The following is a 27,781-nucleotide window of genomic DNA, read 5'->3' on the forward strand; positions in this document are numbered from 1 at the left end:
GCGGCTGACAGGTCCAGGAGGATGATGGCCGCCGTTTCTCCTTTGTCCAGCAGGGATGTGATGTCCTCGGTGGCGGCGATGAGGGCAGTCTCGGTGCTGTGGTTGCTGCGGAACCCGTACTGGGAAGGCTCCAGGATGTTGTTCTCCTCGAGGTAACGGGTCAGTTGTTTGTTGACGGTCTTCTCGATGACCTTTGCCAGAAACGGGAACAGGGAGATGGGCCGGAAGTTCTTGAGGTCCGCCTTGGGTTTCTTGAGTAAGGCGTTGATCTCGGCGTACTTCCAGCTCTCCGGGAAGGTTGCTCTGTCGAAGGAGGTGTTGATGACTTTCTGGAGATGGGGTGCGATGGCTGTGCTGGCTTTGTTGAAGATGTGGTGTGTGCATGGGTCTGACGGAGATCCGGAGTGGATGGTGTTCATGATCTTGATGGTGTAGTAGTCGTTGATGTTGGTCCAGAAGAGCAGGCGGTTGGTGCGGATGGTGGTCGTGGGGGCGGAGGTCTCAGTGGTTATCGGGGATGTTGTTGCGTTGAAGCTGTTGTGGATGTCTGCGATCTTGCGGTGGCAGAAGGTGGCCAGCGAGTCGCAGAGGTCTTGCTAGGGTGGGACGTTGTTGGAGTTGGGGTTGGGGTTGGAGAGTTCCTTCACGATGTTGAAGAGCTCTTTGCTGTTGTGCGCGTTGTTGTCTAGGCGGTCTTTGTAGGAGGCCCTTTTGGGGGATCTGATGAGGTGATGGTGTCTGCGCGTGGCGTTCTTGTGGGCTGCGTGTCCGGTGTTCGTTCACGGAGCCAGATCTTCTCCAGCTTTCGGCAGGTTTGCTTGGAGGCCCGGAGGTTCAGTGAACCAGCTGGCTTTCTTGTTGGTGTGACTGTTGGAAGGTTTCTTGATCGGGGCGAGGGTGTTGGCGCAGTCGTTGATCCACTGTCTGAGGTTGCGGGCGGCAGTGTCTGGGTGAGGGTGGTGGTTTCTGGTCTCCTCTTCAGCTCCCACGGGCATTAAGTTACTGCTGAATATCAAATAATAACTGATTGTTTGTGTTGACTGTCCTGGAGGTGCCAACTTGCTGGAGAACTTACTTCCAGAGACGATTAGGGATGAGTTTATACATCCCTTTGGAACCACATCAGCCCCATAACAAAACCCTTGCATCCCTAAGCACAACATTTCTCTGACTCAGCAACTCTCACTCAGGTTCTCACACCTATCCTCTTCGCTTGGCTCTTGCAGGCCTTTAAACGGAAGAGGAATATCTGCTTCAGCATGAAGTACACAATCTCATTGCCTTTTTTCTGGGGGGGGGGGGGGGGGGGGGGGGATCTTATCAAGTGTTCTCTGTCACGTGGGTTGAACAAAAGCCTAAAAGCGAGAGGCTCCAACCTGTATTTGAGCTTTCCAAGGAGTTTGGCTCCATTCCCGTTGTCTACAAAACCCGGAGTATGAGGAACCCATGGTCGTAAAATGCCCACTTCCACTACTTATTGCAATATTACAAGTAGATGCCAGTTTACAGCAGAGGCTCTATTTGAGCCCGCGCTTCCTAGCACACTGTTCATTAAAACGTGATTTACCACCACCTTTCAATTCTATAATGCTTCCAAACTTGTACTGAAGGTAGGAGACTTTCTACGTATGTTGATCTTTATTTCTTTTTCAGCTTGAAGCAGGAAAGCTACCTTGGTATGCAAAGGAGATGTGGAGGGTGGGGTTAGGGGAGGGGGATGATATCAGCCCGTGCTTGAGGACATTGTATGGTCCGATCGGCCTGGATTCTAATTGTACCATACAAGCTGTTAACACACATTTGTTTGGCCATCAGTTGATAATAAAATGTAAAAGTTCTTATAGGGTTGACATTTTTTAAGTTACTGTGATGAAAAATCTTTGTTTTTGAGTACTTCTTAAGGAGTACAAAAGTGCGCACAAGCAGGCTGATTGACCCAGGAGAGATCACTCATTTCAAGTTGAATTTGGTAAATCGAGTACTTACAGAACTCGAAATAGGTATGAAATAAAAACAAAGTCATATCTGCTTCTATAGACAGAGGCACAAGACCGAGGCATGGTCCATCGCTTTCAGTGAGTGCCTTGCTGGGTTCTGCCTGGACTAAACCGAATTATCCCCATTGGCGTGATTTTGTGCATGTGTGTTTTTTTTCACCTTCTCCATCACTCATCACTGATCACCTCCTTTATGTCGTGGGTGAGTGTATCAATAATATAAAGCTCTGAATCCGGTCGGGGTATCTTTTATTCCGGGAAAATTAGTCTTCCGAAACTAGATGCTTATCCTACGTACATTGAACTTTGCTAAAGCTTTCATCATGTTTTTATGATTTGATTTCCTTAGCTTTATATGCACTGTTGTTTTCTTCATAAAAATGACCACTGTTGTGTCTTAATGTCTTTCCCATTACGCGGCTATACTAATAAAAAAACAAAATGGCTGTTTTTATGCTTTCCGCCTCTTCTGTTCTTTCCCATGCACTAATACCTAACCTGCTTCTCCTTTCTAAACTCACAGGGACCACCTGGCTCTCAGCCCTCGCCACACGCACAGCCTCCACCTCACAATCCCAACAGCATGATGGGTCCTCACAGTCAGGTAATGAAGAAGACGTCATAGACTGTTATTTGATCTTAGACTCAGCCACTGCAGCAAGCTATAGATGCCTCGAACTCTCCTTAGATAGCCTCCTTTTTTGGACAAGGTGGTGACAATGTGAAGTTTTTAAGGACTGGGGCTTTTCCGAGGATCGTGGTGGTAGTTTGAATAGACCTCTGAGGGCACACAATGAGTATGAATATGTGGACCTCGCTCTGTATGTTGGAACAAGGTCCAATCTAGAGGGATGGATCTCCTCTCCAGAGACAGGCTTTTAGAACCACTCTTGTTGACTACTATTATTTCTCCAGGTAAAGCTGCTCAGTAATTGTTCTAGAACACGTGTTGAGGACTTTCTAATTTGGGTGCCTACTTACTCTTCCGTAGGTGGTGTGGTTTTATTTTCTGTCGCTATAAACTACACGAGCCTTCTCCTAATTACATTTATACTGCTTCAAATCAGTCAAGTGTTTTGCAGAAAAAAGGAAAAAATACCTTTCGACAGGCTCCCCCGTAGCTTCTTTGGGTCTGCCATGTAATATTGTGATGTTAGCGTCGTCTCAGTTGCTTAACGCCTATGTTATGGCCCTTCCCAGTGCTGATTGAAATGGAGCGTAAGGATGATGGCTGGGCCGCTGTTGCCCCTGTTCAGGCTCTTTATCTGTCAATGCCCTCTTACTCTCTGATGTGCATACAAAAGGATTTCACTCATGCACACTGAAAGTACATCAGGGATCATAATCAAACAGACACCCAAGTATCTGAGTACTGATGTTGGAATACTAAGTCATCCTCTGCTGGAATAGGAGTGTATTTTAATGCATTTCCTCAGTTTATAGCACAGCACAGAAATACAGGCACAAACATTCTAGGAGACCTGCGACGGGAGGGAGGAGTGGGTTACCTGAACTGACTGGTTAGAATACTGGTGGGCCTTTATGTTCAGCTTGTTTTTCTCCTGTAACATTCTTGGATTTCGTTCACATAACTGATAATTGTCATTGGTTGGATTCTCACAAAAAATCCCTCTGTCTTTTTGCCCAATTGTTGGGGGTTCAGTTGGAGGAGATGCTCACTGGCCTATCAGTGATGTAGGCCCGTAGGGAGGCGCCCACCAGTCCTCCGTGGGTTCCTTACTACCAGGTCACAGTCTCATGGAAAGCGATACATGTGGTCTCATTTTTTGGTAAGAAAGTCCTCCCAGGACCTCCTATAGAGTAAAATGTTTGTAGGAGAGACGAGTTTGGAAAAGTGTCTTTGCGTTCTCCTTTAGGCGATTTGGTGGTCATATTAAATGCTCAAATCATTCCAATTCGAGTTGCACTTCAGTTAAAACAAACTTTTTATAAACTTTTATTTCACTGAGTAATTAATCCGCAGGACGCGCTGTGCCACGACACCGCTGGTTCAGGTGGCCTTTGTGACCGTTCGGACAGGGGCTGTGTCATGGGGAGGGTATGGGTGGACGGGCACTATTGTATTTTGCCATTCCGCTCCACACCGGCGTGCAGCTAGCTCTCAGAGGAGGCTGGCTTTGCGCTCCTCCCTAGGAGGGGGATGGGTGGGTGGCACTTACATTTAAGTCTGCTCCAGAAACAGAGGAGTGAAGGTGTGAAATGGGTTATTTCATTAAAGTGGGGATGGGCAAACCATTCCAGGGGCAACACTGGGTAGTGCACCTCTGCATTTTGGTGGAATAGCGCTTTGGCATTCAGAGTCCTTCTCGCTGACACTAGGAAGCTGCATCACCTTTAACCACTTTTGTACACTACTTTCCCAGAAACTCAGTGATGTATGCTTGTAGCTCTATATGGGGTGGGGGTTGAGATCCTGCCATGGATGCCCCTTTTAGTGAAGGTGTGAATGCAGCATTTGCCTCCATTCCACCTGAGGTGAAATGGAATAGAGACAGGGCTCCCCTTTGAAATTCAATGAGGATCTCCTTGGAGAGGGGCTGGTGGTTACTTGTTCCTTCTGAGCACTGCAGGTTTGGAGAATAGAAGCGTGAGGGAGGGGCTGCAGTTTCCTTTTGCTCAGGTGAAGGAGTTCTAGGCAGGGCTTTTTCTTTTGTGTCTCTCATTACTTCCACACGAAGGTAAAATAACAACCAGATGAACGATCTCACACTTCAATGCGTCTATGTTGTGGGACCTTCAGACTGGAGATAGCTCCAAAATTCACTAAAACAGACTCTGTTTACCTTTATCCCACCTTCATCATCAGTGGGAAAGGAGAGGTGCATCTCGAGCACTAACATTTAAAATACAACATTCTTGTTTGCATTTTTATGGGAAAATCACACCATGTATATTTAACTGCATTTATCCGATGTGTGTTGGAGGCGTGTGTGAATGCTGGGGTTCCAATGGCATACAGTGGTATTGTATCAAGCACATAACGTTGCTTCCTTCTACAGTTTTTGCATGCTGTCTCAGAGAGCCTCCACAATATTCCTAAAAACCCTGCACGACAAACCAACCTTCACTTCTAGCTACTACTCTCCTTTTTTTCCATCCTCTGCATTCCTCCTCTCGCTGAGCACTACTCTAAGTCACATGCATATTTGTAATCCCTATTATTGAATCTGTAAATTGGCCACGCCGTATTTTAAAGACCACACCCTCTCCTTTGAAAGTCCTACCCCTGCAACCTAACAATACATAATCGCCTGCAGCTTGTCTATTAAATACTGCCAACCACTATATGAAATCCCCCCTCCCCCACTAAAAATCATCCTAATTCCCTATTAATATAATCTACCACATAGAAACCGAAGTAAAGGTTTGAAATAGTTTCTGTAGAGCAGAAGACTAATCCGAGTAACCAAAAAAAACTTTAAAAGTACTAACCCTGGGGCAGCATGCCGATTAGCGTAAAGCACAATATTGCCTCAACTGTGTAGTAAATGCTATATAGTGCAATAACAATACAAAATATAACCCACAACTATAACAATAATGCTCTGCAGTCAGTCTATTGTAGTTCATACACACTGCTTAATAATTCCCATTTGTGCTTGACTCTTGCACTCACATAAGAAAGTACTGCTAAGAGTCTCATCCATCACCCAGTAGTGTGCTAGTCCACAACAATAAACCATCCATTACCATCTAAACAGGCGTGGAATAACTGAACAGTTCTGCCACATACCCCTGACCAACGGAGGACTCGCAATACATACTGCACTGCTTGGCTTCTCACAATGACAATCCAGTTTTGGATGATGTTAACAAAGAACATCCCAGCAGATCTCTCCACCATGTCTCCCTTTTAACCTAGGGATGCTCAGGACCATAAACAAAATAAAATATCTTCGAAGGGAGAACCCTGTGCAGGAACCATCTAAGTTGACTATGAACATATAAACATAAGAAATACCAAAAAGGGACCTGCAGAGGTTTGCTGAAAAACATTAACTGCACTTCTCTTTTTCACTTTTTCATCCATCACACTACTAAGTGCTGCGTCCCATAACATGATAACCGCACCTCGGTTGACTTCATGCACGACATGAAAACACTTCCCACAGAGGATCAAAGCAAAGACAACACACTTCCAACCAAACGCCGTACATGGTGTTATCGTGCTACCCAAGCAGGAAAGCGCTTCGGTGCCCCACATAAAGGTAGTAAGAGCTATGTAAATGTTACACTACAATACACCACTTACTTAAAAATGTCAGCTCTTGCATGCTATGGTGGGGTTATTTTGGAGAAAATGGAAAATGTGGCACTGGTCATGGGCTGTTTCAGTAACCATGTTGTTTTGTTTTCAGCCTTTTATGTCGCCGCGATATGCCGGTGGCCCACGGCCTCCAATCCGGATGGGAAATCAGGTAGGTCTTTCTTGATCTCATTGTTTAGTACCTGCACTATTACGTGGCAGCTGTATACAAGCTGTGGGTTGTGGAAACAGATAGGTGGAAAGGTGGAAGTGTCACTGGAGAACCTTCCTTTAATTTTTGTGAATGCGAATCTGAGAAATCATGAAGAAAATGTAAATATAAATGAGTATCAACGCGAATTTTATTTGGCCTAATTTGTCCACTTAAATAAAGAGTGCTTGTATTGTACTTTTTGACTTATAGCAAATCTTGTACTCAAACAAGCATGATGACTCAGTTAGTTATAGCGGAATGTCAGTAATCATGGCTATAGGTCTGTTTATTAAGAGATTTTTCAATAAAGGCAGTAGACCTGACGTATTTATTGTGAAAAGCATATTTTAAAGTCAATAGGCATTTACAAGTGGATTGTTATTACTCTATATCAGAGCCTACAGATAGGTATTTTGACACATGGAATCTCTCAGATTTCTGCAGTAGTCCTGGATTTTGGTGTTAATATCCCCTGTGACAAACAGTGACTATAGAAGATTCCCACTGTGAGAATTCTTGCTAGGTCCTCTTAGGAGAGCTAGTATTTTGCTTTTATAACTATAATGTTGAATACTTTTCTAATTTTGTGACTGTGAGGCTGACGGTTGCCTTGTTGTTTGGTCTACTTATAAAATGTTATGACCAAGGCAGTTGATCTAGCTTATTTATTGTGCAAGCTCTCTTAGCAATACACAATACCAAAGAACCAACTAAACATTTAGTAATATTTAAACAAATGTATACTTGATATTTTAAAAATGAGTGGTGAGATAATAACAAGACATAGTAGGTGCTACAAAACACAATGCAGTGCGCGTGAATAGTGGCAAAAGTGACTATTGGTGCATTTGTGCTATAAAGCCAGCAAAGAATATATGCATGCTGTTGACTGGCGGAATCATTTTGGTGCAACAAAACACTGTTAATCAAAGTTTTGTTTTCTCATTCCATAAATAATTGCAGTCAACTGGATTGATTATCCACTTTTCGATCCCCCTATTACAACTTCACCTAGATCTTCATCAGGACTAATAGATTATAGCAACCTACGATGAATAAAATCAATATATCAGCCACTAAAGATTGTAAAAGTATCCCAAAACGGAAAACATGTTATCTTATTGGTTTGAAAAGAATGATCTTACTCCAATTCTCATCCATGTGGTATGAAAAAAGGTATTTCTCAGTTTTGCTGGATCACCAAAAAGGATGTCCAAATGCTACTAGATCACCAATTCCTGAAAAGCAGTATAGGGTATTGGAAATGGAGCAGCTTCTTTTCATTGTTTTATGCTCATGCCCTTATCTGTGCTTCCCTGCAAGTTTGCACTAAGAAGCTTTCAAAGAAACTTTGAGACACACAGTTGAGTCTTTTCTTTGAAGTACAGCACCCGTTAAATAGAATGTTTTAGGAACGGCTTAATTTATCCAGTAGTCAAGCAACCCAGACCCACTTACGTTTAACTTTGGTGAAGGCAAATTTACTTTGTGTGAGATTTTGAAGCTGATTGGTTCGTTCTTACTCAGTTTAGGATTTCGAATTCTAGGACAGTTGATAGTCACTGAAACATGCTATTTCAGTTCATAGTTTTAATTAACTTTAGAAACATTTCTAGACATTCAGGATCTATAGATAACTGTAAACAAATTGCAGTTCATTTTATTTCTAGGCTGTAAGGCAAAACATGGTGAACACCTTGAAAGGTGATGTGTGATTGTTGTAATGGAAATACTGTAGTATTTCGGATTTAAGTATTTCAATTTTGTTGCTGCCACTAGACACGTGATAGGCCTATATTCTCCAGTGCAAAAGGTCCTCCTTGTGTCTATCACCACACAGTGGAAGGCCAATCTCCTGTTATATAGCAGAATCTATTTCTTGGGCCAGTTCATGAGCAGCTGGTGTCTCGAAATAGTGACTGGTCTCAGCCCTGCAGAGGTCTGCCCTAGTTGGTTACAGAACATTCATATATTTTTGTTTTAAATGGCAGCCTATTTCAGTCACAGGCCTTCAGACCTCAAGCACCTTAAAATTCAGATGTTTCAAGGTTGAGACATAAGTGTTTGTTGGCTTAATTAAAACTACTTCAGAACTGACCCAGAACAGCTTATGTGGTGCAGATGGATATCTATGCAATTCACCTCTCAGAATTCCAATATCTCAACATAATGTTTTGCTGCGTGTGTTTATAATGCACCTATTTCAAAACGTCTACTTGAACGATTAAATAGCAATTGATTATTTTCCATGCCTAAGTATCCTTTAGGATCTACTGTATGGCCATAGTGGTTTATTTTCCGAGTGTTTGGCCAGCTCTGTGTGGAAAAAAAAACAATAAAGTAAACATCTTCTGGCCATCTTAAAGGGCATGGGACAGTCCTATTTCTGAGGACATTTTGGGTTGAACATAAGAATGTGAACAGGTACATTTTAAAGCTTATTTAACGTAAGGGATATGTATTACTATGAATTTTAATTCTAGCTAAGATAAGTTTCTGGAAGTTCCACACCTTTTATGTTGCACAACTGGAAGAGTGCTTAGTGGCCAGCCTGTGAAAGTAGCTGATGCTTTCCTAGAGCAGGCTCTCTTCATGACTCTAATCCCATCTCAGACTTGCGATGTTCGAGACCGCTGATGAAATTAATACTTGCAGAACCAATGGTTTATATATTCATGTGTTTTCTGTAGAGCCAAGTGTCACCTTACTGCCACTGAATAGTAAGCACTGTATTTTAGCAGAAACATCCGAGTGTGATCTATTGATAAATTACAGTACTAACTTCTATAAATTATGTTCAGGTCTGCACTGTAAGAGTGTTGCCTAAGTCTTGTAGTTAACGGGTGAGAGTAGGGTTAACGTGCGTTGTGTAAACTGCATCTTTGTAGTAGTTTTGAAATGCTCTGAATAACCTCATTTGTTCACTGTGCTTATTGTACAATACAGTACAAGACGTACAAAGCGCCCATTGCTGGGTGGCAGCCTTCGGCATTGGCTTTTGAGTACTGTGCTAGGATGCGTTAGCATGTGGTTGGGAGGCTTAGCAAAAACAACTTTGAGAAGTTGAACAGTTGCACCATTCTTTGCTGGACTGTACGCCATGTACAGATCCTCGTCTCTGCAGTGGCTGTTTATTCCAAGAGTTTCGACTGCACGCGCTGTCACTGTGCTGCAGGGACGTACCAATAAACACTACCGACAAAGTGCTTTTATTGCTTTTAAACCAACAAATGGACACCTAAGGAAATAGGAAATACGTTTCGACTGCAGGGCAGAGACGTATAAGGGCATTTGCAAAGCGGGCTCTAGCCCAGCGCCCTAGACTTTTTAGGGGTCCCCTGATAGATCCAACTCTGTTCTGTAGAGAGCCTTGATTTAATTTAATTTAATTTAATTTGCGTGTTTATATAGCGCTAGAATCACTCCCGGGGGAGTATGTCCGCGCTTCGACCGCTGCGAAACCCTTCCTGGCTTCCCTGAGAGATGGTCCCTTAATGGGTATCTTCAGGGTGAGACCAGGCATCCCCGGCGGTCTGGTGGGGCCGTTAGTGAAGATGAGGCAAGCTAATGCCCAGAGTTGCCGAGTGTGATCGCTGATCAGAGTGGGCACCGAGGCGAGAGAATTATCGAGTCCGCTGACCCTGGTCCAGAAACCTGCCGCGCCGGGAATCGAACCCTGGTCCCGGGCCGTCCTCTACTCTCGGGTCTGCCGCCTCTAACCAGTGAGCCACACTACTTCACTGCCGCCTCTAACCAGTGATGCCCTGATGACCTTGAATAATTCTTAAACAGGTTGTTTTCAATACCACTTCCCTTTAATTTATTTTAATGTGGGTGACATGAGTCTATTACAGACAGAGAACTTTTTTTTAACACCATGCAACATCCATAAAAGGTCAAAACATAACATCCCATATAAGAAATAAAGTTAATTTGCAATATTAGAGAGGTACTGCTGTATTATAATTTTAAAAAAAATAGGTCACTATCCTTGAATATTAGATGCAAACCCATTTAGAATTTGCATCAATTTGCCTGTGCACGGTCAGTGACCTGGCCAAAGAGGGCTTGAAAGATCTGAAACCGGATCGTGAATTCAAAGCTGTTCTAAACGGGGACCTCCAAATTATGTGTGGTTCGGGACCCCTGAAATCCTTAAGATATCCCTGCTGCAGGAGTCTGTCTCCGAAAGTGTTCAGACTTGTTAGGCATTAGATTAACTGGAAATTTGATGTGTTTATTGCAGAAGTGTGCCCTTTTAAAAGTGTACTTGGGAAAGCACATAGTCCCAAGGCAGCAGCACGCTGAATATTCAAGTTCTGCTGATCATTTTACTATAACTTCGGCTGCTGGCATTTGTTCAGTTGTATTGGTTGCTTCTTTGCTACTTTATACACCCGCTGCCAACCTGTCAAGAGTTTGTATTTTCAAAGTCTGGAATTGGAGTATGCTTTTAGTGGCTGTACTTCTAGTGTGGTGACTTTAGAGACCTTTAGTGTGGTGACTTTAGAGACCTTTAGACCTGCAGTACTAGTTTTTACCCACGTGGGTGGAGGCTCAACAGAACTCTCCCGGTATGGTAAGAGTACGGATTGGAAATACATAAAATTGTGCATGAGAATGATCTGTAATCCAGTGCCCTCCTCGTTCTAGGTTTGTAATATGACGAAACCTCCTGAAATGTTTCCGTAAGCATGGGAACGTTGTTGACTGACATGTGACCGTTTTAGTTTAGCGTAAAGTCGGAGATTCGCGGAGAGCCATCTGACGAATATTAAGGAACGCTGAAGATTTTGTGTGTAAAGTCAATGGCGAGAATAGCTCTTAATGAAATGATGAAAGGATGACATTCAATACCTAATCCGTCAGGAGTGCCATACCTAATCCGTCAGGAGTGCGAAAGATGTCTGTGGAGGAACCAGCAGCCAGAAAATGAACACTGCTAAAAATAGTGTTCATTGTTTTAGTACACCAGAAACGTACACCCAGTGGTTATGCACAAGCAAACGGATATAACTTTATATAGTGATGTAACTTTATACACGCTGTGTATATGCGAGAAAAGCAGTGTACTCGGGTCTTCACTAGTGGTTTATATTTGTTGTGTTTACAACAGCTCCTTGCTATATGCCTAGCTGTAAAATGTTAACAGTTTTTGTAGGTGAAATATGTTTAATATATATTGAATAGAGTCCTAGATGGGACTTTTATGCTGCTGAGAATAAGTAAAATCTGCACCGTATCTGTGCCTTGGGGAAGTTGCGATACATTTGGAACAAGTTGAAGCCATTTCCAAATCTTAGTTCTGACTTCTGAGATACATGGCATTGTGTGCTTCCACCTTGTGTGGTTGTTAGGCAATCATTATTTACTACAAATGCGATTAGCATCTGTGAAAAGCCCTTGCAGTCTTTCAGTATATGTTGATGAACTTTCGTGTCTTGCTCCTGGCTTCAAAGCGAGCAGCTTGATATTGACTGTCCATGAACTTGATGGCTAGCGGCTGCTGCTGTTGAAACGGTTGACGTTGTATTCATGTGCTTCCAGAGCCTACACCTATATGTGGAATAACCTAGCTACCTGGAAATATTATATAAGGTTGGTGTTGAAAAGCATTTGTTTCACTATCCTTCTACGCCAGTTGTGTGAACCCAGGTTACTTATGTATCTTCTGTGTGGAATTGCTAGAGGCTGGTTAGCCACAATATTGTCTTTAGTATCCTAGTGCCCCACTACTGTAAACACGTACAACATGACCAAGTACAGAGACAGTTGTCACATTTTTGAGAATTTTCAGCCTTCCTGCTTAAAAACTAGAATGATGTATAACTGTTTAGGTCATGCCTTTTCTTATGGTGATCACAAGTAACCATTTAACACACTATTCTTCTGTATAGTTATTTTTTGGCGATGTTACTCCACTTGATGCTGGCCAAGTGGTCTCTCTTGCAATATTGCTCTGAAAAGTAATCCTTATATGATCGTAATGAAGCCTCTGTGCGAGGTTGCAGCTGTATCGAGTAGTTTTGCGAAAGGGAAAGTATATAAGGAGTTTTGAAAATATAAAGACTCCAAATATTATCTGTATCCTAATCGTCCGTGTTCTGAGCATGCATAAAACAAACTCGTATTAAAAAATGTTGTTGGTCTTTCCGTTCTCCTTTGTATGGCCTACATTTCTGTATCTCTATTATCCTGTCAAGATTCCTCATTCTTTTCCTAGATTTTCTTGATGAACGAAAGGCCATTGAGCTTCCAATAGAATATTGCTCTCCTTCCCTAATATTGTCTTTTAGCAGTTTCTTCCTTAAAATGCTTCAATTCTCTACAGGTGGACTAGGTTTCACCCACCAGCCGAGGTGATATCTGTATTTCTAAATGTAAAGTTTTTTTTACTGTAAGTGGTGTTTGTGTCCATGATCTCAACCACTAATAGTTCAAAATCGGTCTTAGCTTGTATAAACCAATTTGGTGTAGTTATCTTGCCGTCTCATCTTCAGCAATTATGGTAGACTTCTTTGGTGCCAGGCAGTAAAACCCATATGCCTTCAACTGGTAGAAGCCAGGAAGACATATATTATATTTATATATAAAGTCTCAACGGGGCACACTTGCATTAGGCTTTGAAGAGAAATTTGTTCTCCTGCTCCTGAACCACGGTTCCCTATAAAATTAGAACCCGCGTAGGGTGTGCAGTCCCAGCCCTTTGAGATCTGAACTGATCGTCTTGGCTCTAGACCATAGCTAGATGCAGGATCCTGCAAGGTCCAACCTCCTGTCTCAGGATAAAAGTACAACTCTATGCTCCTCCCTGACATTTCTAAGCTTGAATTCTGGGATTGTAATAAACGGCCATTTAGGCATCTGAACCTACCTCCTTAAAAGAAGCAACTTCATAGAGCCGTTGGCAAAGATTCTACTGTATCCCACTAAGTGGCTGAATGGTATACTTTCGTGCAGTCCCTGTCAAAGGTTTTTCTCGAGAAAATGCTTCAGATTCCTGCACTTCTGTTATACAAGTGTATGGAGCAGTTGTTGTGATGAGGGCAAACTGGTTTTAGACGTTCCTCATGGTCTACACAGATATTAGAGTAGATTAGAAAATGGTCTGATTCACATTTATTTGGATTTAAATATGTACTTCACTGTGCTGCTTTCTCAAATTGCTTCACCCGGCTGACTTTATTTTAGTTGCAATGCACTCCAATGATAAATTCTGTCAGATGAGAAATGTTAAATAAAACATTTGTATTCATCGTTGCTAACTGTTATGTGGAGTCTGACTTGTGTAGCAGACCTGTAGTGACAGATCAGTGCAGCCAGTATGTTGGTGGCTCTCCCTTTCAGCTTGGTAGAGTAGGGTGTATTTTTGGGTACAAATGGGGTGAGGGCCCACGTTGTGCATGGCTTTCCATGATTCTTTTATGTCTGTGTTGCTGATTTGGGTGGTCGGTGAGCGACATAAACCTAAAATTGCTGCTGACTATTTATCAATGTGGAGTTTTTCGCCTCTTGGTTCCTGTGTTCCTGAGGCAGCTGTCAAGTGACCTCAAGGAGGCTCACCCTTATTACCATGTGCTATCACTTGGGCTCCCAGGATTATTCCATAAACCGAACTCAAGGGATGCTCTCTCAACTGCAGATGCTCACTTTGCAAGCAATCCTAATGTCTGCTTTCTTGATGGGGTATTTTAAATCCTTTGCATCCTCCCAGTGTTTTCGGATTGATCTCCCAGACGTTGAGGATTGCAGACCACAGAAAAGTTACTTTTGCATACATTTATGCATATTTGGAGGCCTTCCTTCTCACCTGTAGCTAGATTAATATACCGGAATGGCTGTCCATTTTCAAAACGGAAGGAGAAAGAAATATAGTGAACATCAAGGGGGCAGGAACCTATGACCACAAGTGCACTCTGCAGTCTCAACGCATATTCCCTGAAAACACTATTTCAAGCCGGAAAGGTTCAATTTACCCTCAAACGTTTGAAGTAGTTGTTTACTGAAGAGGAGTCGCTTAACTACTTTCTGTATCATGCATTCCCACTACTACACCTGCAATTATAAAAGCTTCATCACCACATTTCAACTAACACGTTTTTCGCCAAGTACATAACACAGCCAGGAACATGTAGATCTACCAATGAAGAAATGTTGTATTCTAATTTGTATTATTTACTCAGGTGTTAATTATTAACACAAGAAACAAGATTTATTCAGGCTCAAATCTAGTGCCACACTATTAAATGCTTTCATTGGTGATTAACGTTTGTCTTCTGTCTCTTTTGCAGACACGCCTTCCCTTGTTTGTCTCGCCCATTGCACTTGAGACTAATTGCCTGTCCGCCATTAAATACTTCTTATCCTCCTTTTTCCAGTTTGCCAATCGTATAAAAACAAATTATTCATGACCCTTAATTTAATCCACCCACACCTATTCCGTCTTTACTTTTTCTTCTCCTAGTCTCTTTTAATCATCACCTCCCCATTTTTAAAATCCTACAACAAGTCTTCATTTTGACAGGGAAATTAACCTTTCTCTTCTTCTATAGGTCACTCTTATAGGCTTCAACTTCTCAATCCCGGCAACAAGAAATATATAAAATATCATGCATTTGAGCAAGATGTTATTTAACAAGCTTATCTTCTGCAAACTAGACTATGATAAAAATACTCTCCTTAATCTCACCCACTACTCATTCAACCCCATTGGGGAAAAAAGACCTGTCACCCACACCTTCCAAGATCCGTCTGTCCTTCCCATACAGACATCAAGCAGTGTTGCTCAGTGTCTCATTCAGCGTCCTTCAGTATGTTTCTCAAACTTCTTATGGCCATGCCCCTTTACATTAAATAAATCTTCTATCTTTAAGGTACTCCGTACCTTCTTCAATAAAAAACGCAACACTATCTCAGCACCTAAATCCCTTGCATCCCTCCTGATGTTAGTGTTGTACGTCCTCTCTCTAATCTGATCCTCCCAGAACATTTTCAAAAGCGCCCAATACCACCACCCTCTCCTCAGTGTTTAATTAGTTTAGTTTTCTTTTGTCTGAAGGAGTATATCCCGTTTTAGGTGGCAACCTACACCTTTGGATCAACCCATTGCTCACTTTTGGATGGCGTTCTTGAATATCTCCTTTCCATTCTTCCTATTTAATGACTTTCCTCTCTTTACTTGTGTTAGTCTTGCCCCTGAATAACAGCTTCTTAACATACATTCTGACTACTCTTTATTTAAGTTTCAGCACTTCAATGCAGTTCATTGCTTTCCTTTCGCTTTCCCTTCTGCTTTACCACCCACTCGTCCATTGCTCCCTGCACCTCCTCCACACGCCCCAGCTTCATTATTTTTTATTTTCTTCACTGGCCATGTACTCTCCCTGCCCCATATGTAATGCCATTTAATCAAACAAACTCCTTTTCTTTCTCTTTTATGTGTATGCACATGTCACAGACTAGGGATTGGATTCTCCCAGCCCCTTAACATTTACAGTCCAGTCAAAAGACTGGCGAGGGATTGGTTTGTTAAATAATGGTAGGAAAGCTCACCGTAGGTTGGCTCCTCACAACATCAAGAACCGCTCTGTCACTTTCTCATTCGTCATGTGCTGGCTCTCACCCTATCGGAGTTGGGTCACCACTGTTCATGAGATCAGCCTCTGCCCATACACACTTCATGAACACCCCTCTTGCGTCGCCGTGCCCCCCTCTTGCGTCGCCGTGCACCCCACTTGCATTCCTAAAAGGTCTGAGTGAACGAGGCATTCCATTGCCCTTGCTGAAGCGTACAGCCTATAGGTTCCATCTGAGGACTCCCTCACACACTAAACACATCACACTGCGACAGCAGGGCTAACTTCCTTATATGTAACCGATACAGTAAAGATTGCCCTCCTCTCTAAACATTTCAGCCATGTTTCAGTGTGCACAAAGACATTATACATTCACTGTTGCTGATAAGGCAAACAAGATACCGATGTGCCTCAAGCAAGGGGGACATGGATAATTTAGAAACAAAGTCTCAGACTTAAGAGCAATGCAATATTGTATAGATGGTTTCAGCCCGGTGATCAAATAAATTTAAAGTGTAAATTAGAAAGCATTCTTGTTGTTCTCTGGTATATTCAGCTGCTGAATAAAAAGAACATTCTTGATAAGGTCCCAATCAAACAGAATTGAAGCTTTTAGATTTGTTTTATTTTGAAATTGAGATGGGGAGCACAACTGTTGAACTGAGGCAGGAGAATACCTATAACCACCCCAGTTTCCTGAAAAAAAGGACTGGCAGCTCAGCATTTGTGTAAATGTTTTTTCTACCTTACATTTACACAAGTGCAGCTTGCTGGTACAGGGGTGTCTGGTTGAAGGGAAATGATTGATAGATGAATGTGATCGGTATTTTTAATGAGTGTGTGAAAAGAATGACTGAACAGAGTTTTTTCATTCCTGCGGAGCATCAATTTACAAACTGATCAGGCGTCATACTTAAACTGCTGCGCGCCTAAACACGGTGCAAATCGATCAGTACTTTTAAGTAGTAGTGAGAAAATCTGAATCTTCCTGCAACCGTCTACTCCAGTCTCATTCTTGTGATACTAATGTTGTAATTTACGCTAATTATGGGATTTACAAAGTAAAATAAGAACTTAAATGAAGTACGATTAAACGGTTGGGGTCATGGCAGTACTTTTCTCCTTTGTCAGAAAGGTGTGTTGATAGGTAAATACTGAAAACTATGTTCTAAGTGTAAATGCTGTTCAGTGCTACCCATCATTACAGTACTTTTGCTTCTACCTTTTCAGCCTCCAGGAGGTGTTCCAGGTACGCAACCTTTGCTTCCCAATTCTATGGACCCTACACGGCAACAAGGTACTATTTGAAGCTAGGCATGTTTGCTGACTCAGTTCTGTGGTTTCCTGACACTTTTTATATTTGTTTTTTGTGTCAAAACAGGGCATCCAAACATGGGTGGGCCGATGCAAAGAATGAATCCTCCACGAGGGATGGGCCCAATGGGTCCGGGTCCACAGGTAAATGAGCCACCGGCGGTGTCCTTAGTTAGTACCTGCTTATCCTGTGTACACACACACACACACACACACACACACACACACACTCTGTTTTTCCTGCCATGCCATTAAATAATAGTAAAGTGTAAAATCTGAATTTAAATATCATTGAATATAACCTAAAGACTCAAAATGCCAGTGGCAAAAACATTGGGTGTGTTGATAACCCTAAATGCTCATATGTTTTCTGCGGCTGGCTCTAGGTTTATTCCAGAATTCTGAAGTTATGCATATTGTTTACGAAAGAGTCTAATAGTATTGTGTAGAAATGAGGAGTAATTGGAGGATTCAATAATTTGTCTTCTATATTTCACATGGAAGACCACTTCTTTCAGCTGGTTCACCGTCAATGACTGCAGATTTTCTGAGTTACTGTGAATTTACATCAGGGTTCATCGTGATTTTGCCAAAATGTGGGGTACACCTTGATGTTTATAGGAGCAGTCTAAAGTTGATATTTTCGGTATTTTTCATTATAGCGAATATTTTTGTGCTAGATTTTAATTCCAACAACTTTTAAAGGGGTCTGCTAGTGACTGGATTTGCTTCATAGCTGACGTAAAGTCTATAGCGGCTTCCTTCAATTGAGCTTTGTTGTTTTGCAAGCGTTGCAAGCGCCAAAAAGAAATTGATCAAAAGACAGAAGTAAGTTTTGGAAACCAGCGTCGTTCTATAGAACTTATTAATTGGGACAGTCTGTAGTTGAGTTCCTCAGTATTGTGCAATAAGAAACGTCAATTAACTGCAGGAAGGAACATGCATTGCCAGACGTGTACTGTGATGGGCCAGATTTATTTGGTAGGTGAATGTTACCACTTTAGGCCGTTCTACAGAACGTTCAACTCAAGCTTTAGTTTCAGAGAAAGAGAGGCTTACAGAATCCCACCATGGCTTCCCTGGAAGTTAAAAAGACGATGCTTGCAAGAGTTCCTGTAAGCAAGGCTCTGTTAAACCTGAAGTGGAGAAAAGCAACGCCTTCCCGCCTAGTAATGTTGTCTTAGCCACACATTGAATGTCCGTCTCAGCAACATGTATGTATGACAACTGCCAGAAGATGAATCTTTTTTGAGTGCTAAGAAGACCCTATGAGAGTGAGGCATGTTCTTCAATGGGTGCGAGTCTTTCCACCAAGGCTGGGCTTTCAGTTAATCCGTGTCACGATTGAGAATAAAACACCAGGTGTTGTATTGAGGTTGTGAATTTGCTTGATTTCGGTCCTACGTACCTCCTTGCTATCCATCAGATAAGGAGTTCCAGACTCGTGCATGCTTTTTTAAAAGAAAATGGACTAAATCTAGTTCTACTAGTTATATGACCAGAAGGAGGGGGTCATTTACGTGTCATTGTATTGCATTGAATTGTATCATATTGTACTGTATTATATTGTATTGCAGCATTTATATAGTGCTTGCTAAACCTATGAAAGGCACTGATTTGTGCAGACACAGTAGAACAAGAAAGCCAGTCGCCCATGCCCAGTGCATAACTTACCCCGGTGGTTGCAGGTTGTGGCTAACCACACACATTTATGGGGACCAGCACATATTTTTCATTATCAGACTTGAACCTAGAGCAAGAGTGGAAAAAACATGGGGAGGAGGGGAAAAGAGAAAGATGGAAAAGCATGACAAAAGGCGAAAACGGCAGCTCTGGCTGATAGGTAATCAGAAAAAGTGGCATGGGTCATTTTATGTAAGCTTTCTTTCTGCTATCGAAGGGAAAACATGAGCCATATAATGACACTGGTTCCCTGCTACTTGAGTAAAAGAAATAATAAAATGCAAAATTTCAATATTAACCCTTCCACTTGGAAAAATGTTTAGCATAATGGGTCAGAATTTAGCTAGAAGCCGGCCTGTAGCTTAAGGAAGGTGTTTCACATTTGATCAACCTAAGTTTCCATTACTGGTGTGATGAACTAACTAGTGCTCTGTTGCCATACATTTGATTTAAGCTCTCCCAAAACTATTTTTTTAGTTTAGTAATTTATTCACGAAAAGGCCGACTTTTATGAGCCAGACAACATTATATAAAAACAGAAGGAATAACATGCTTGTATATTAATTAGCAACATTTTGCCAGCACAGCTTTGAAGTTCTTCAAATTTATTGACTTTACATGGGATTGGGAAGCGCCCAGAGACATGGGACCAGATCACCGTTGATCATTATCAGTGGCGTAAATCCATTTTTATAATTTGATTTTTTTTTGCATGTGACAACAGAGGACATAAATGATTTGTTTACAAGAATATATTTTTTGTATAGATTTTGACTACAGACTGCTTGTGATAAAATTGTTGATTCCTTGTCTCCAAATTAGGATTTATTTTTAATTTTTAGGAATGACACAGCAGTGGGTAAACAGATTTGGCGAACATTAAGCATCAGGCAGCTTTTCCTCTTTTACCTCTACAAATCCTGTTATTCAGTCAATCCTGGTTATTTATATAGCGCAACAAATCACCCGTGAGGTTCTCAAGGCGCTGAGGTTGCTGGTCACTATGTTATTGGAAGCATTTTACCCTAGCTGAGCTGCTGTCTGTTTTCCATCTGGTATTTTAAGTGTTAGCAACTGTAAGTGATCTTGTTTGTAAGTGACTGTAAATGTTTTATGTTTATTTTATTAAAACTAACTTGTCTGGTTTGTGTTTGTTTTTTCCCTCCTCCGATCCGTGATTTTCATCTTCCTGCGGTAGAACGATCCTTGGTTATCGTTGCAGAGCTATGGCGGTGGCATGAGACCTCCACACAACTCTTTAGGGCCGGGCATGCCTGGAATGAACATGTAAGGCACAGAACGTTTTCCCTGATTGACTCACTGGCATTTTGACAAAGTGGTGACCTAAAAAACTGAATTGTTGTGCCATTGAAATGAATTGTTGGGCGTTTTAGCATCAGCTGTTGCTTGGGTTTCCAGCGATGCAGTTTTGATAACTTTGTTTTGATTTCATCTACTAGGGGTCCAGGAGCTGGTAGGCCGTGGCCAAACCCCAACAGTGCGAATTCAGTAAGTGTGGTGTTATAGTGCATGTATTCATGTTGTCCACTCATAGTACCGCTTCTGCTATACCCATGATACACAGAGATGGGACACTCCAGCACAACTAAATTGAGCACTAATTGTTTGGGAAAGGAAGGAGAATTGTCATTGTTCTTTTTTGGGATAGTTTTGAACACATAAAGGAAAAGACACCTTTTCCTGATAGAACCCAACAGTTCTTTTGAAAGACATTAGGTCGTCACACTTCTCAGCTTTCACTGTTTTGTACAGGCAGGTCTGTACAGACATCTGGTTCTGCCCCTTATGATGGAACTGAACATGGTTACTCTTCCACGTCTATCTAAGTCACAGCATATTGTTTTGGGGGACAAAATCACAAGTTAGCTCATTCTTATTCCTTGGACAAAGATTTCTGTACAGTAGACTGAGTTCCAAGGCAAGGCTGTTCTAGCCACCTCCTCTTGTGCAACTAGTATAACACACAAAATTACCACTTAATGCATCTGTTATGGCCCTACTCCCAAGGAAACGGACAGAAAAATGCAACAGTACCGAAAATCCTATCACTGACCTTTATAGACCCAGCTGAACCAAAAATTATTCTTTGGTATTGAACATTTTAATGCACCTGTAATGCATATTATGTCACTGGAGATGCACAAATTAGGGGTCTGACCCAGTAAACTGTGCCTTGCCCCGTTTGCAGCTTGCATGTAAAATGTGCTTTTCTGAAAGGCTGTCCACAGGCATCCGCATTTGATTGTTGTAAGGTGCCCATTCTCATGGCTGAGGTGGAGACAATGCAATGGGGAAGTTTCGCTTTGGTATTGTGAAATATATGATTGCGCCTGCATCACTTGAACGATCATCTTGGTCTAGTTTTCCACAAACATGTTACTTTACCTCGTTCATAACCAGGGGCAAGTGGTGGTACTGATAGACTTAATTGACTTGTTGTAGTGCTTATTCTGAAGTTACTTAGTATGTGTTGCTCATTCTTGATGTGGTCTATGATCTGAATAGGTTTTCTAGCGTAAACAGATGTACCTATCTTTAAGAGTAGATGTAAATGGTCTATAGTGGTATTCTTGCTTCAGTACGACTTCTAGTCGTCTATGTATCAGTGACTCACCACTAACTACTAACCAATCCCCAGTCCGTGCTTACATAGAGACCCCCATAATTAACCAAACCCATCAATCCATGGTTGGCACAAAAATGTGATGTGGCACAGGGTGTAGGTTTTAGTGGTGGGAGTGTAAGACCTACTGTACAGCCAAGATTACATAACCTACTATGAACTCCTGCTAGAATCTAGATGACCTTGTGATGTCCCTTTATCCATAGACTACCCCAGAGTTTAGTTCTTAGTAATTGACATGCTGAAGGGCTGCAACCCCATGGTGTCTACATTGAGAATGAGAGTAGAAATCTTAAATTTTCAATTACAGTCTACAGTGGCTTCTCTCTAGAGTGAAGAGTGGTTGACCATGCTGGTGCTTACGTGTAATGGAGTGGATTTATTTTCATCGCCCTCATTCTATAAAGAGGTTTATGGTAGCCTGGGGTTCTTCATAATGGCCTGTAATGTGATATATGGGAATTGATATGCTGAGCAAGGGTCGAGACTAGAGTGACTGGGCTTGTAAGTTTTTTACTTTTTTTAAATCCCCTTTCTCTTTAGATTTCATACCAGTCTTCGTCGCCTGGTACATACGTGGTAAGTCGTTGAAAGCATACAGTAAACTCTGATTTATGTAGTTTAATGACATGGCTTTGTTCTGTCGTCCTGTTTTTTTTTTAAGGACGTGCCTCTCATGTATTATTTACTTGCCAAGTGGTGGAATATTCGTATATCTTTTCAGCAGTATGTCATCAATACCTCACAAAGTGTTACCTTGAATAGTTTTAATGCGCAAAGAACACTTGTTAATTTGAAATGCAGAACTGCTAAACAAAATGATATAGTGGGAAGAGGTGAGGGGACAGGCGCAAACACTAGAGAAATGAGCAAGGCTAGTAGCACAGAAATATAGGTCTGGAAATAAACTCCCAAACAAAGACAGAAAAGAAAGGAAAAACACATTTGCGAATATGTATTGAAAAAGATGGTAGAAAGAATAAAGGTGAGATATGCGAGGTGGTCTCCTCCCATAGATAACCAAAAAAGAATAAAAACACCGCAGTACGAAAGACAGAGCAGTCTAGGTAGACACCAGAGAAACACACAGCCCTAAAAGAATGAAATGACTAGCCCATCCAGAAAACGCAAAAGTGGAAGAGCTGAAAGCAGGAGGGGACGAAAAAAAGCAAAACCGGTAACTGCAACTGAAGGGGAAAAAAGGTTGTTGAAGAGACCCCAGAGCAATTGTACCTTTAGGAAGGAAAGAAAGCGGCGACAGGAAAAAATTGATGTGATGCTTTTCGAAGTGAAACTACTTGGAAGAGAAAAATTCAAGAAAACAAGGTTCCACCAAGTCAGTAGTGTGTTTGTGTGGTGCCTTGAATGATGTCCGCATGTAGAATTAAAATGGATGTCCATACCTTGTTAAATCCATTAATGCCTTGCTAATGCTTCTTTGTTAAAATGTTCTTCTTCATAGCTTTTAAATATGAAAGTTCCTGGGGAAGGAAGGGGAGTGAACGTTTTCTGTTTTACTGTAGCTAGACATTGATGCTCTGCTCGATAGCAAAGCACGCTGGATATTTTTGCTGACAGCAGCAGTATCTGGCTGCCCTATTCCAATATGTTCACACAGTAGGTTCATTGTTTGTCTAATTTTGTCTTTAGGGTCCACCTGGTGGTGGAGGTCCACCAGGAACGCCAATCATGCCCAGCCCTGCAGGTAAGAGAAATGTTCACCTTTAGTCAGCATCCTAACCCATGACTTAGAAACTGCATTATTTTATTTTGGATGTAAGCTAAGTGACTGTTTAAGTATCCCAGGGTGCAGCATATCTCCTGGTTTAAGGTGGTCAAGCATGTTTAGTTTGTAGTCTGTCAAATGTATAGGAAGCCTGACTAAGTTAAATTTGTGTGGAGTCGAGAAGCTCATTTGATGGTATGGTGGAAATCTCCTCCCATCTTGTCTACAGTACAGCACTCTTTATTGATGCACCTATATACTTGTGCATCTCTTAAGCTGATATCGAACGCTGTTAAGCTTTTGGAGTGTGCAGTTTATTTTAGAATGGATCAGAGGTATCCTGGCCACTTCATTCCATGTCATTAAGTACACTGACTCTACTCTACAGATTTCTCTGTGACAACCTAAAGCATTCTGAATTTTGTAGTCTTGGTTTCAATCTATTGAATCAACTAGACTAACGCGCATGATTAGCAGGTAAAAAGCCCACGACTGGAAACAGTGTCTGCAGTGACCTGGATTTAGGAGAAACACTCGTTCTAGGTAACATGTTACAGGTGGGGATAGACACTCTCTAGCTCTGTTTTATTTAGGGCTGAAAAACACACAGACAAATTGAAACAATATAAGATTAATGTAGAATTTTCTGTGTTTTATAACCGATTATAGTAAACATTTACGGGTCATCGTTCATGAATTACAAAGAGAGAGAGACTCCATGGAATTTTTAGTGTCACCTTAAAACAAAGCATTTAATAGTTTAGTGTGTTTTGATGTGAGGCAGGAAAAGAAGTTCAAGTAGCAATGCGGCACACTGATTCATTTCAGGTAGTGTTTTTTTCCTGGTTGTTAGCTTCTACAGTTTGTAAGCTGCTCGACTTTCTTTCATTTCATATTCTTTAACTTATATGGAATTAGCTTCCACAAGGATAAAAACATATCTTATGTTAACCGTTTACCACTTAAATATATGTTCACTCAATTGGGCAAGCAACTTACTACATCGGTTATTTGACTATCTTTTCGTAAATTCATCTGTAAGCTTTTGAAATGAGCAGAGTGTTTGTAAAGTACAAGTCCTACAGTTATTAACCCCTTCGTTGCTAACTTTCAAAAATGTCTGGGTTAGGTAGGTTTCCCTAGATCGCCGCTGAGCCTGGGACTAAAATCGCAGATGCCTCCCTTGTAAAACCAGGTCATTTTCTAATAAATCATTTTGAAGTCTCCACAACATGTTTTGGGCCTTTTCCTGCTGTGGGTGCTTGGCTCACTCACACAAGTGAGGTACCATTTTTATCGGGAGCCCTGGAGTTAGGAAATGTGTGTCAGCCCGGTGTTCCCACAAGTTTTCCACACAGAACTGTGTGAAAATCAAGACTTTTCAGCTAAATTTGAGGTTTGCAGGGGATTCTGGGAAGGAAAATGTTGGGGGATCCACACAAGTCATACCTCCCTGATCTACCCCCCCACCCCCCTCCCCCATAGAATACAAATGCAAAAAGATTTTAACACTCAATAAAACAGAAGCTAAACATACTATTACACCATTTACAAAAACACATTCACACAGGGAAATTAAACTTATTTATAGTAAATAGTACAAAAAACATTTTCTTACCAACCACATTCAACTACACAACCTGCAGAACCACCAATGACGAAACCGCAAAGTGGAACATCAATCAAAAGGGCAAATACGGTCGAAATCAGTAATCTATGTCCTGAAGGGTCCAGCACCCTCACTCGCTGCCGACTGCCCGCTTGTACTAGCAAAAGACATCTTTAACCCCTTGCGTGCTGATGACAGAACGGTTCCGTCATCAGCTACGGGTGAGCTGTGCTGATGACGGAACCGTTCCGTCATGACTCCGCCCGCGCAAGGCGGAGTCAGGACAGGCGGAAAATACGCCCCGCACGCAAGGGGTTAAATACCTGGGTATACACGTCACCAGGAACTCGACAGAGTTCTTTGAAAAAAAAACTGAAACCTCCTCTGGAGCGTCTAAGACGCGATGTTCAGCTCTGGGCCTCTCTGCCCCTGACACTGCTGGGCAGAGCAGCGCTATATAAAATGATGGCACTGCCAAGAATTCTTTATGCACTTGATAATACACCCTACCCGGTGGCGCTGCGATACTTTCAGCAGATAACAGCAATGGTTTCAAACCTATTGTGGGGAAATCGCCCAGCACGCATAGCACACACCAAGCTCAACAGAAGCTGGTACGACGGAGGGATTGCACTACCAAACTTGCAATTTTACTACTGGGCAACACAGCTTAAAAACCATCAATCAATGGTTACACATACCACAGGATGAACCAGCATATAGGGCTGACCGAGCACAAAGGGGCACGAACAACATGCTGAATGTGCTCTATAACAGAGGTTCAGTAGCGACACTGGTAGGACCCACAAAACATTCAGTTAGTGTGGTACACGGCACAGGCAAAAAGGGGCTGGAAAGGAGTAATAACTAAACTCACCCCGCTGTGGGTCACCAAAACACTGGGTCAGCTGAGAAACAGTAAGGGATTTACGCAGTGGGACAACATTGGAATATCTACGATGGGAGACTTATGGGATAAAGGGACGGTGGTCCCATTTGCCCAACTACAGCAACAATACGATCTAAGTCCGAATGAAACCTATAGATATGTGCAAATTAGACATGCTTCATTAATGGCAATCCCGGCAGGCACTGACGTACCGGAGGCCTCACCGTTAGAGGACCGTCTCCTTACTGACTACATGCAACACAGCGCCACATCACTTACATACAAAAAACTGATTAATAACCTACCAGTCCCCACACTTAAATTACGAGAGAAGTGGGTGGAAGATGTGGGCGACATGGATGATTCAGAGTGAAATGCAGCACTGGCATCCCCGAGAGAGGTGGGGATTTCGGCCAAGTTACGCTTAGTTCAGCTTAAAATCCTACATCGGATTTATTACACTAGAATCACATTGCACAAACTACATCGGGCACAGCATCGCTACTGTCTTCGAGGGTGTGGTGAGGAAGGGTCACTTCTACACACCATCTGGGACTGTCCATTTATAACTGAATACTGGCGACAGGTCATGCGCACTTTATCACAAACACTAGAAATCTCCCTGTTGCCTGAACCGCAAAAATGTCTTTTGAATGTGTGGGACCCAAATGATCTCTCCCGCCATGGTCAAATTTGGGTTACAATAGGCATTATGATAGCGAAGAGGGATAGCGCAGAAATGGGGCGTGTCAGAACTACCTTCATTGGCTCAGTGGTGCAAGAATATGGACATGGTGATGGTCACGGAACGCACAGAGTATAAAACCAGGGGTAGTCCACGTAAGTGGAACAAAATTTGAACTCCCTGGCATATATTTCGGGGAGAGATATGCGACCCGTTGCCAGTGGATGACATAAACAGTTCTGACGAAGAGGAAGGCGGAGTTTGGAGTGGGGTGCATGGGGGAATTAGATCACGGTAATGAAAAGAGTAATGTACTGCTTCCATTATAGTAAATGTGTACTAGATTAGCATCATTGTGTACCAAAGTCGTAAATGTAAAAAAAAATGTCATGATTGCCATTGTGTCAGGTTGATTAACTGAAATAAAAAATGTTTTTAAAAAAAGTGCAAATACCTTGAACTAGAATAAAAAGGAGAAATAAAACATTACACTTGCAATTGACAAGATATAAAACAATTAACATTATAGCAATCTATGTTACTACCCAATTGGCCAATATGCCACCAAGGACAGAACAACTGCCAAAAGTAATTAATAACTGATGCCTCATCTCATTGGGGCAGCCCTTACCCAAGGGACCACAACCACACATAAATATATACATATCCTTAGTGCTAATGGGTTTTCTAACCCCCACCTGGCAGATGGGCCTTCAAATAGGGCCGATCTGCCCACCCGGAGGATTGGGGATGGGGTTGGAGATTGAAAACGGACACATGCATAAACATACACAAACATTATAAATCCCTGGTGCTAGTGGTGTTTTCTGCAACCCCATCATCCCCTGAGGGCAGATGGAACTCAATCAGCCGATATAAAATGCTCACATTTGGAAACAATCCTTACCCAAGGGGTTACTTCCATTTACAAAAAAATAAAATCCTTGGTTCTAGTGGGTATCCTGCCACCCCCCTCCCCTTCCCCCACTCCCAGAGGTAGATGGGCCTTTAAAAGGGGCAGATCTGCCGATGGGGCAGGGAGGGGTGTCAAAAAACGTCTCCAAGTCTAAAAAAAAAAAAAAAAAAAAAAAAAAAACACAACTGGGGGGTGAACCTTGCCAAAGGGATTGCCCCCATGCACTACTAAACAACATCCCTGGGTGGGGTTTTCTGCCTTT

At 42.1% G+C, this 27,781-nt stretch overlaps 1 protein-coding gene across 4 annotated transcripts in view; it reads left to right on the forward strand.

Moving 5' to 3' along the window:
- The window catches only part of SSBP3 (single stranded DNA binding protein 3), a 360,221-nt gene that overhangs the window by 270,929 nt on the left and 61,511 nt on the right, over positions 1-27,781 (forward strand). The window contains exons 6-13 of one of the 4 annotated variants that reach the window (XM_086952603.1): positions 2,521-2,601; positions 6,377-6,436; positions 17,284-17,350; positions 17,435-17,511; positions 20,249-20,337; positions 20,511-20,559; positions 22,238-22,273; positions 23,345-23,399. In XM_086952603.1, coding sequence (XP_086808729.1) covers positions 2,521-2,601; positions 6,377-6,436; positions 17,284-17,350; positions 17,435-17,511; positions 20,249-20,337; positions 20,511-20,559; positions 22,238-22,273; positions 23,345-23,399 — 514 coding nt within the window. The remainder of the gene's footprint in view (positions 1-2,520; positions 2,602-6,376; positions 6,437-17,283; positions 17,351-17,434; positions 17,512-20,248; positions 20,338-20,510; positions 20,560-22,237; positions 22,274-23,344; positions 23,400-27,781) is intronic. The other 3 variants (XM_086952611.1, XM_086952618.1, XM_086952625.1) reach the window with 3 other exon arrangements.

The sequence above is a fragment of the Lissotriton vulgaris genome, chromosome 1_1 (genome assembly GCF_964263255.1).
Source record: "Lissotriton vulgaris chromosome 1_1, aLisVul1.2, whole genome shotgun sequence".
Lineage (NCBI taxonomy): Eukaryota > Metazoa > Chordata > Amphibia > Caudata > Salamandridae > Lissotriton > Lissotriton vulgaris.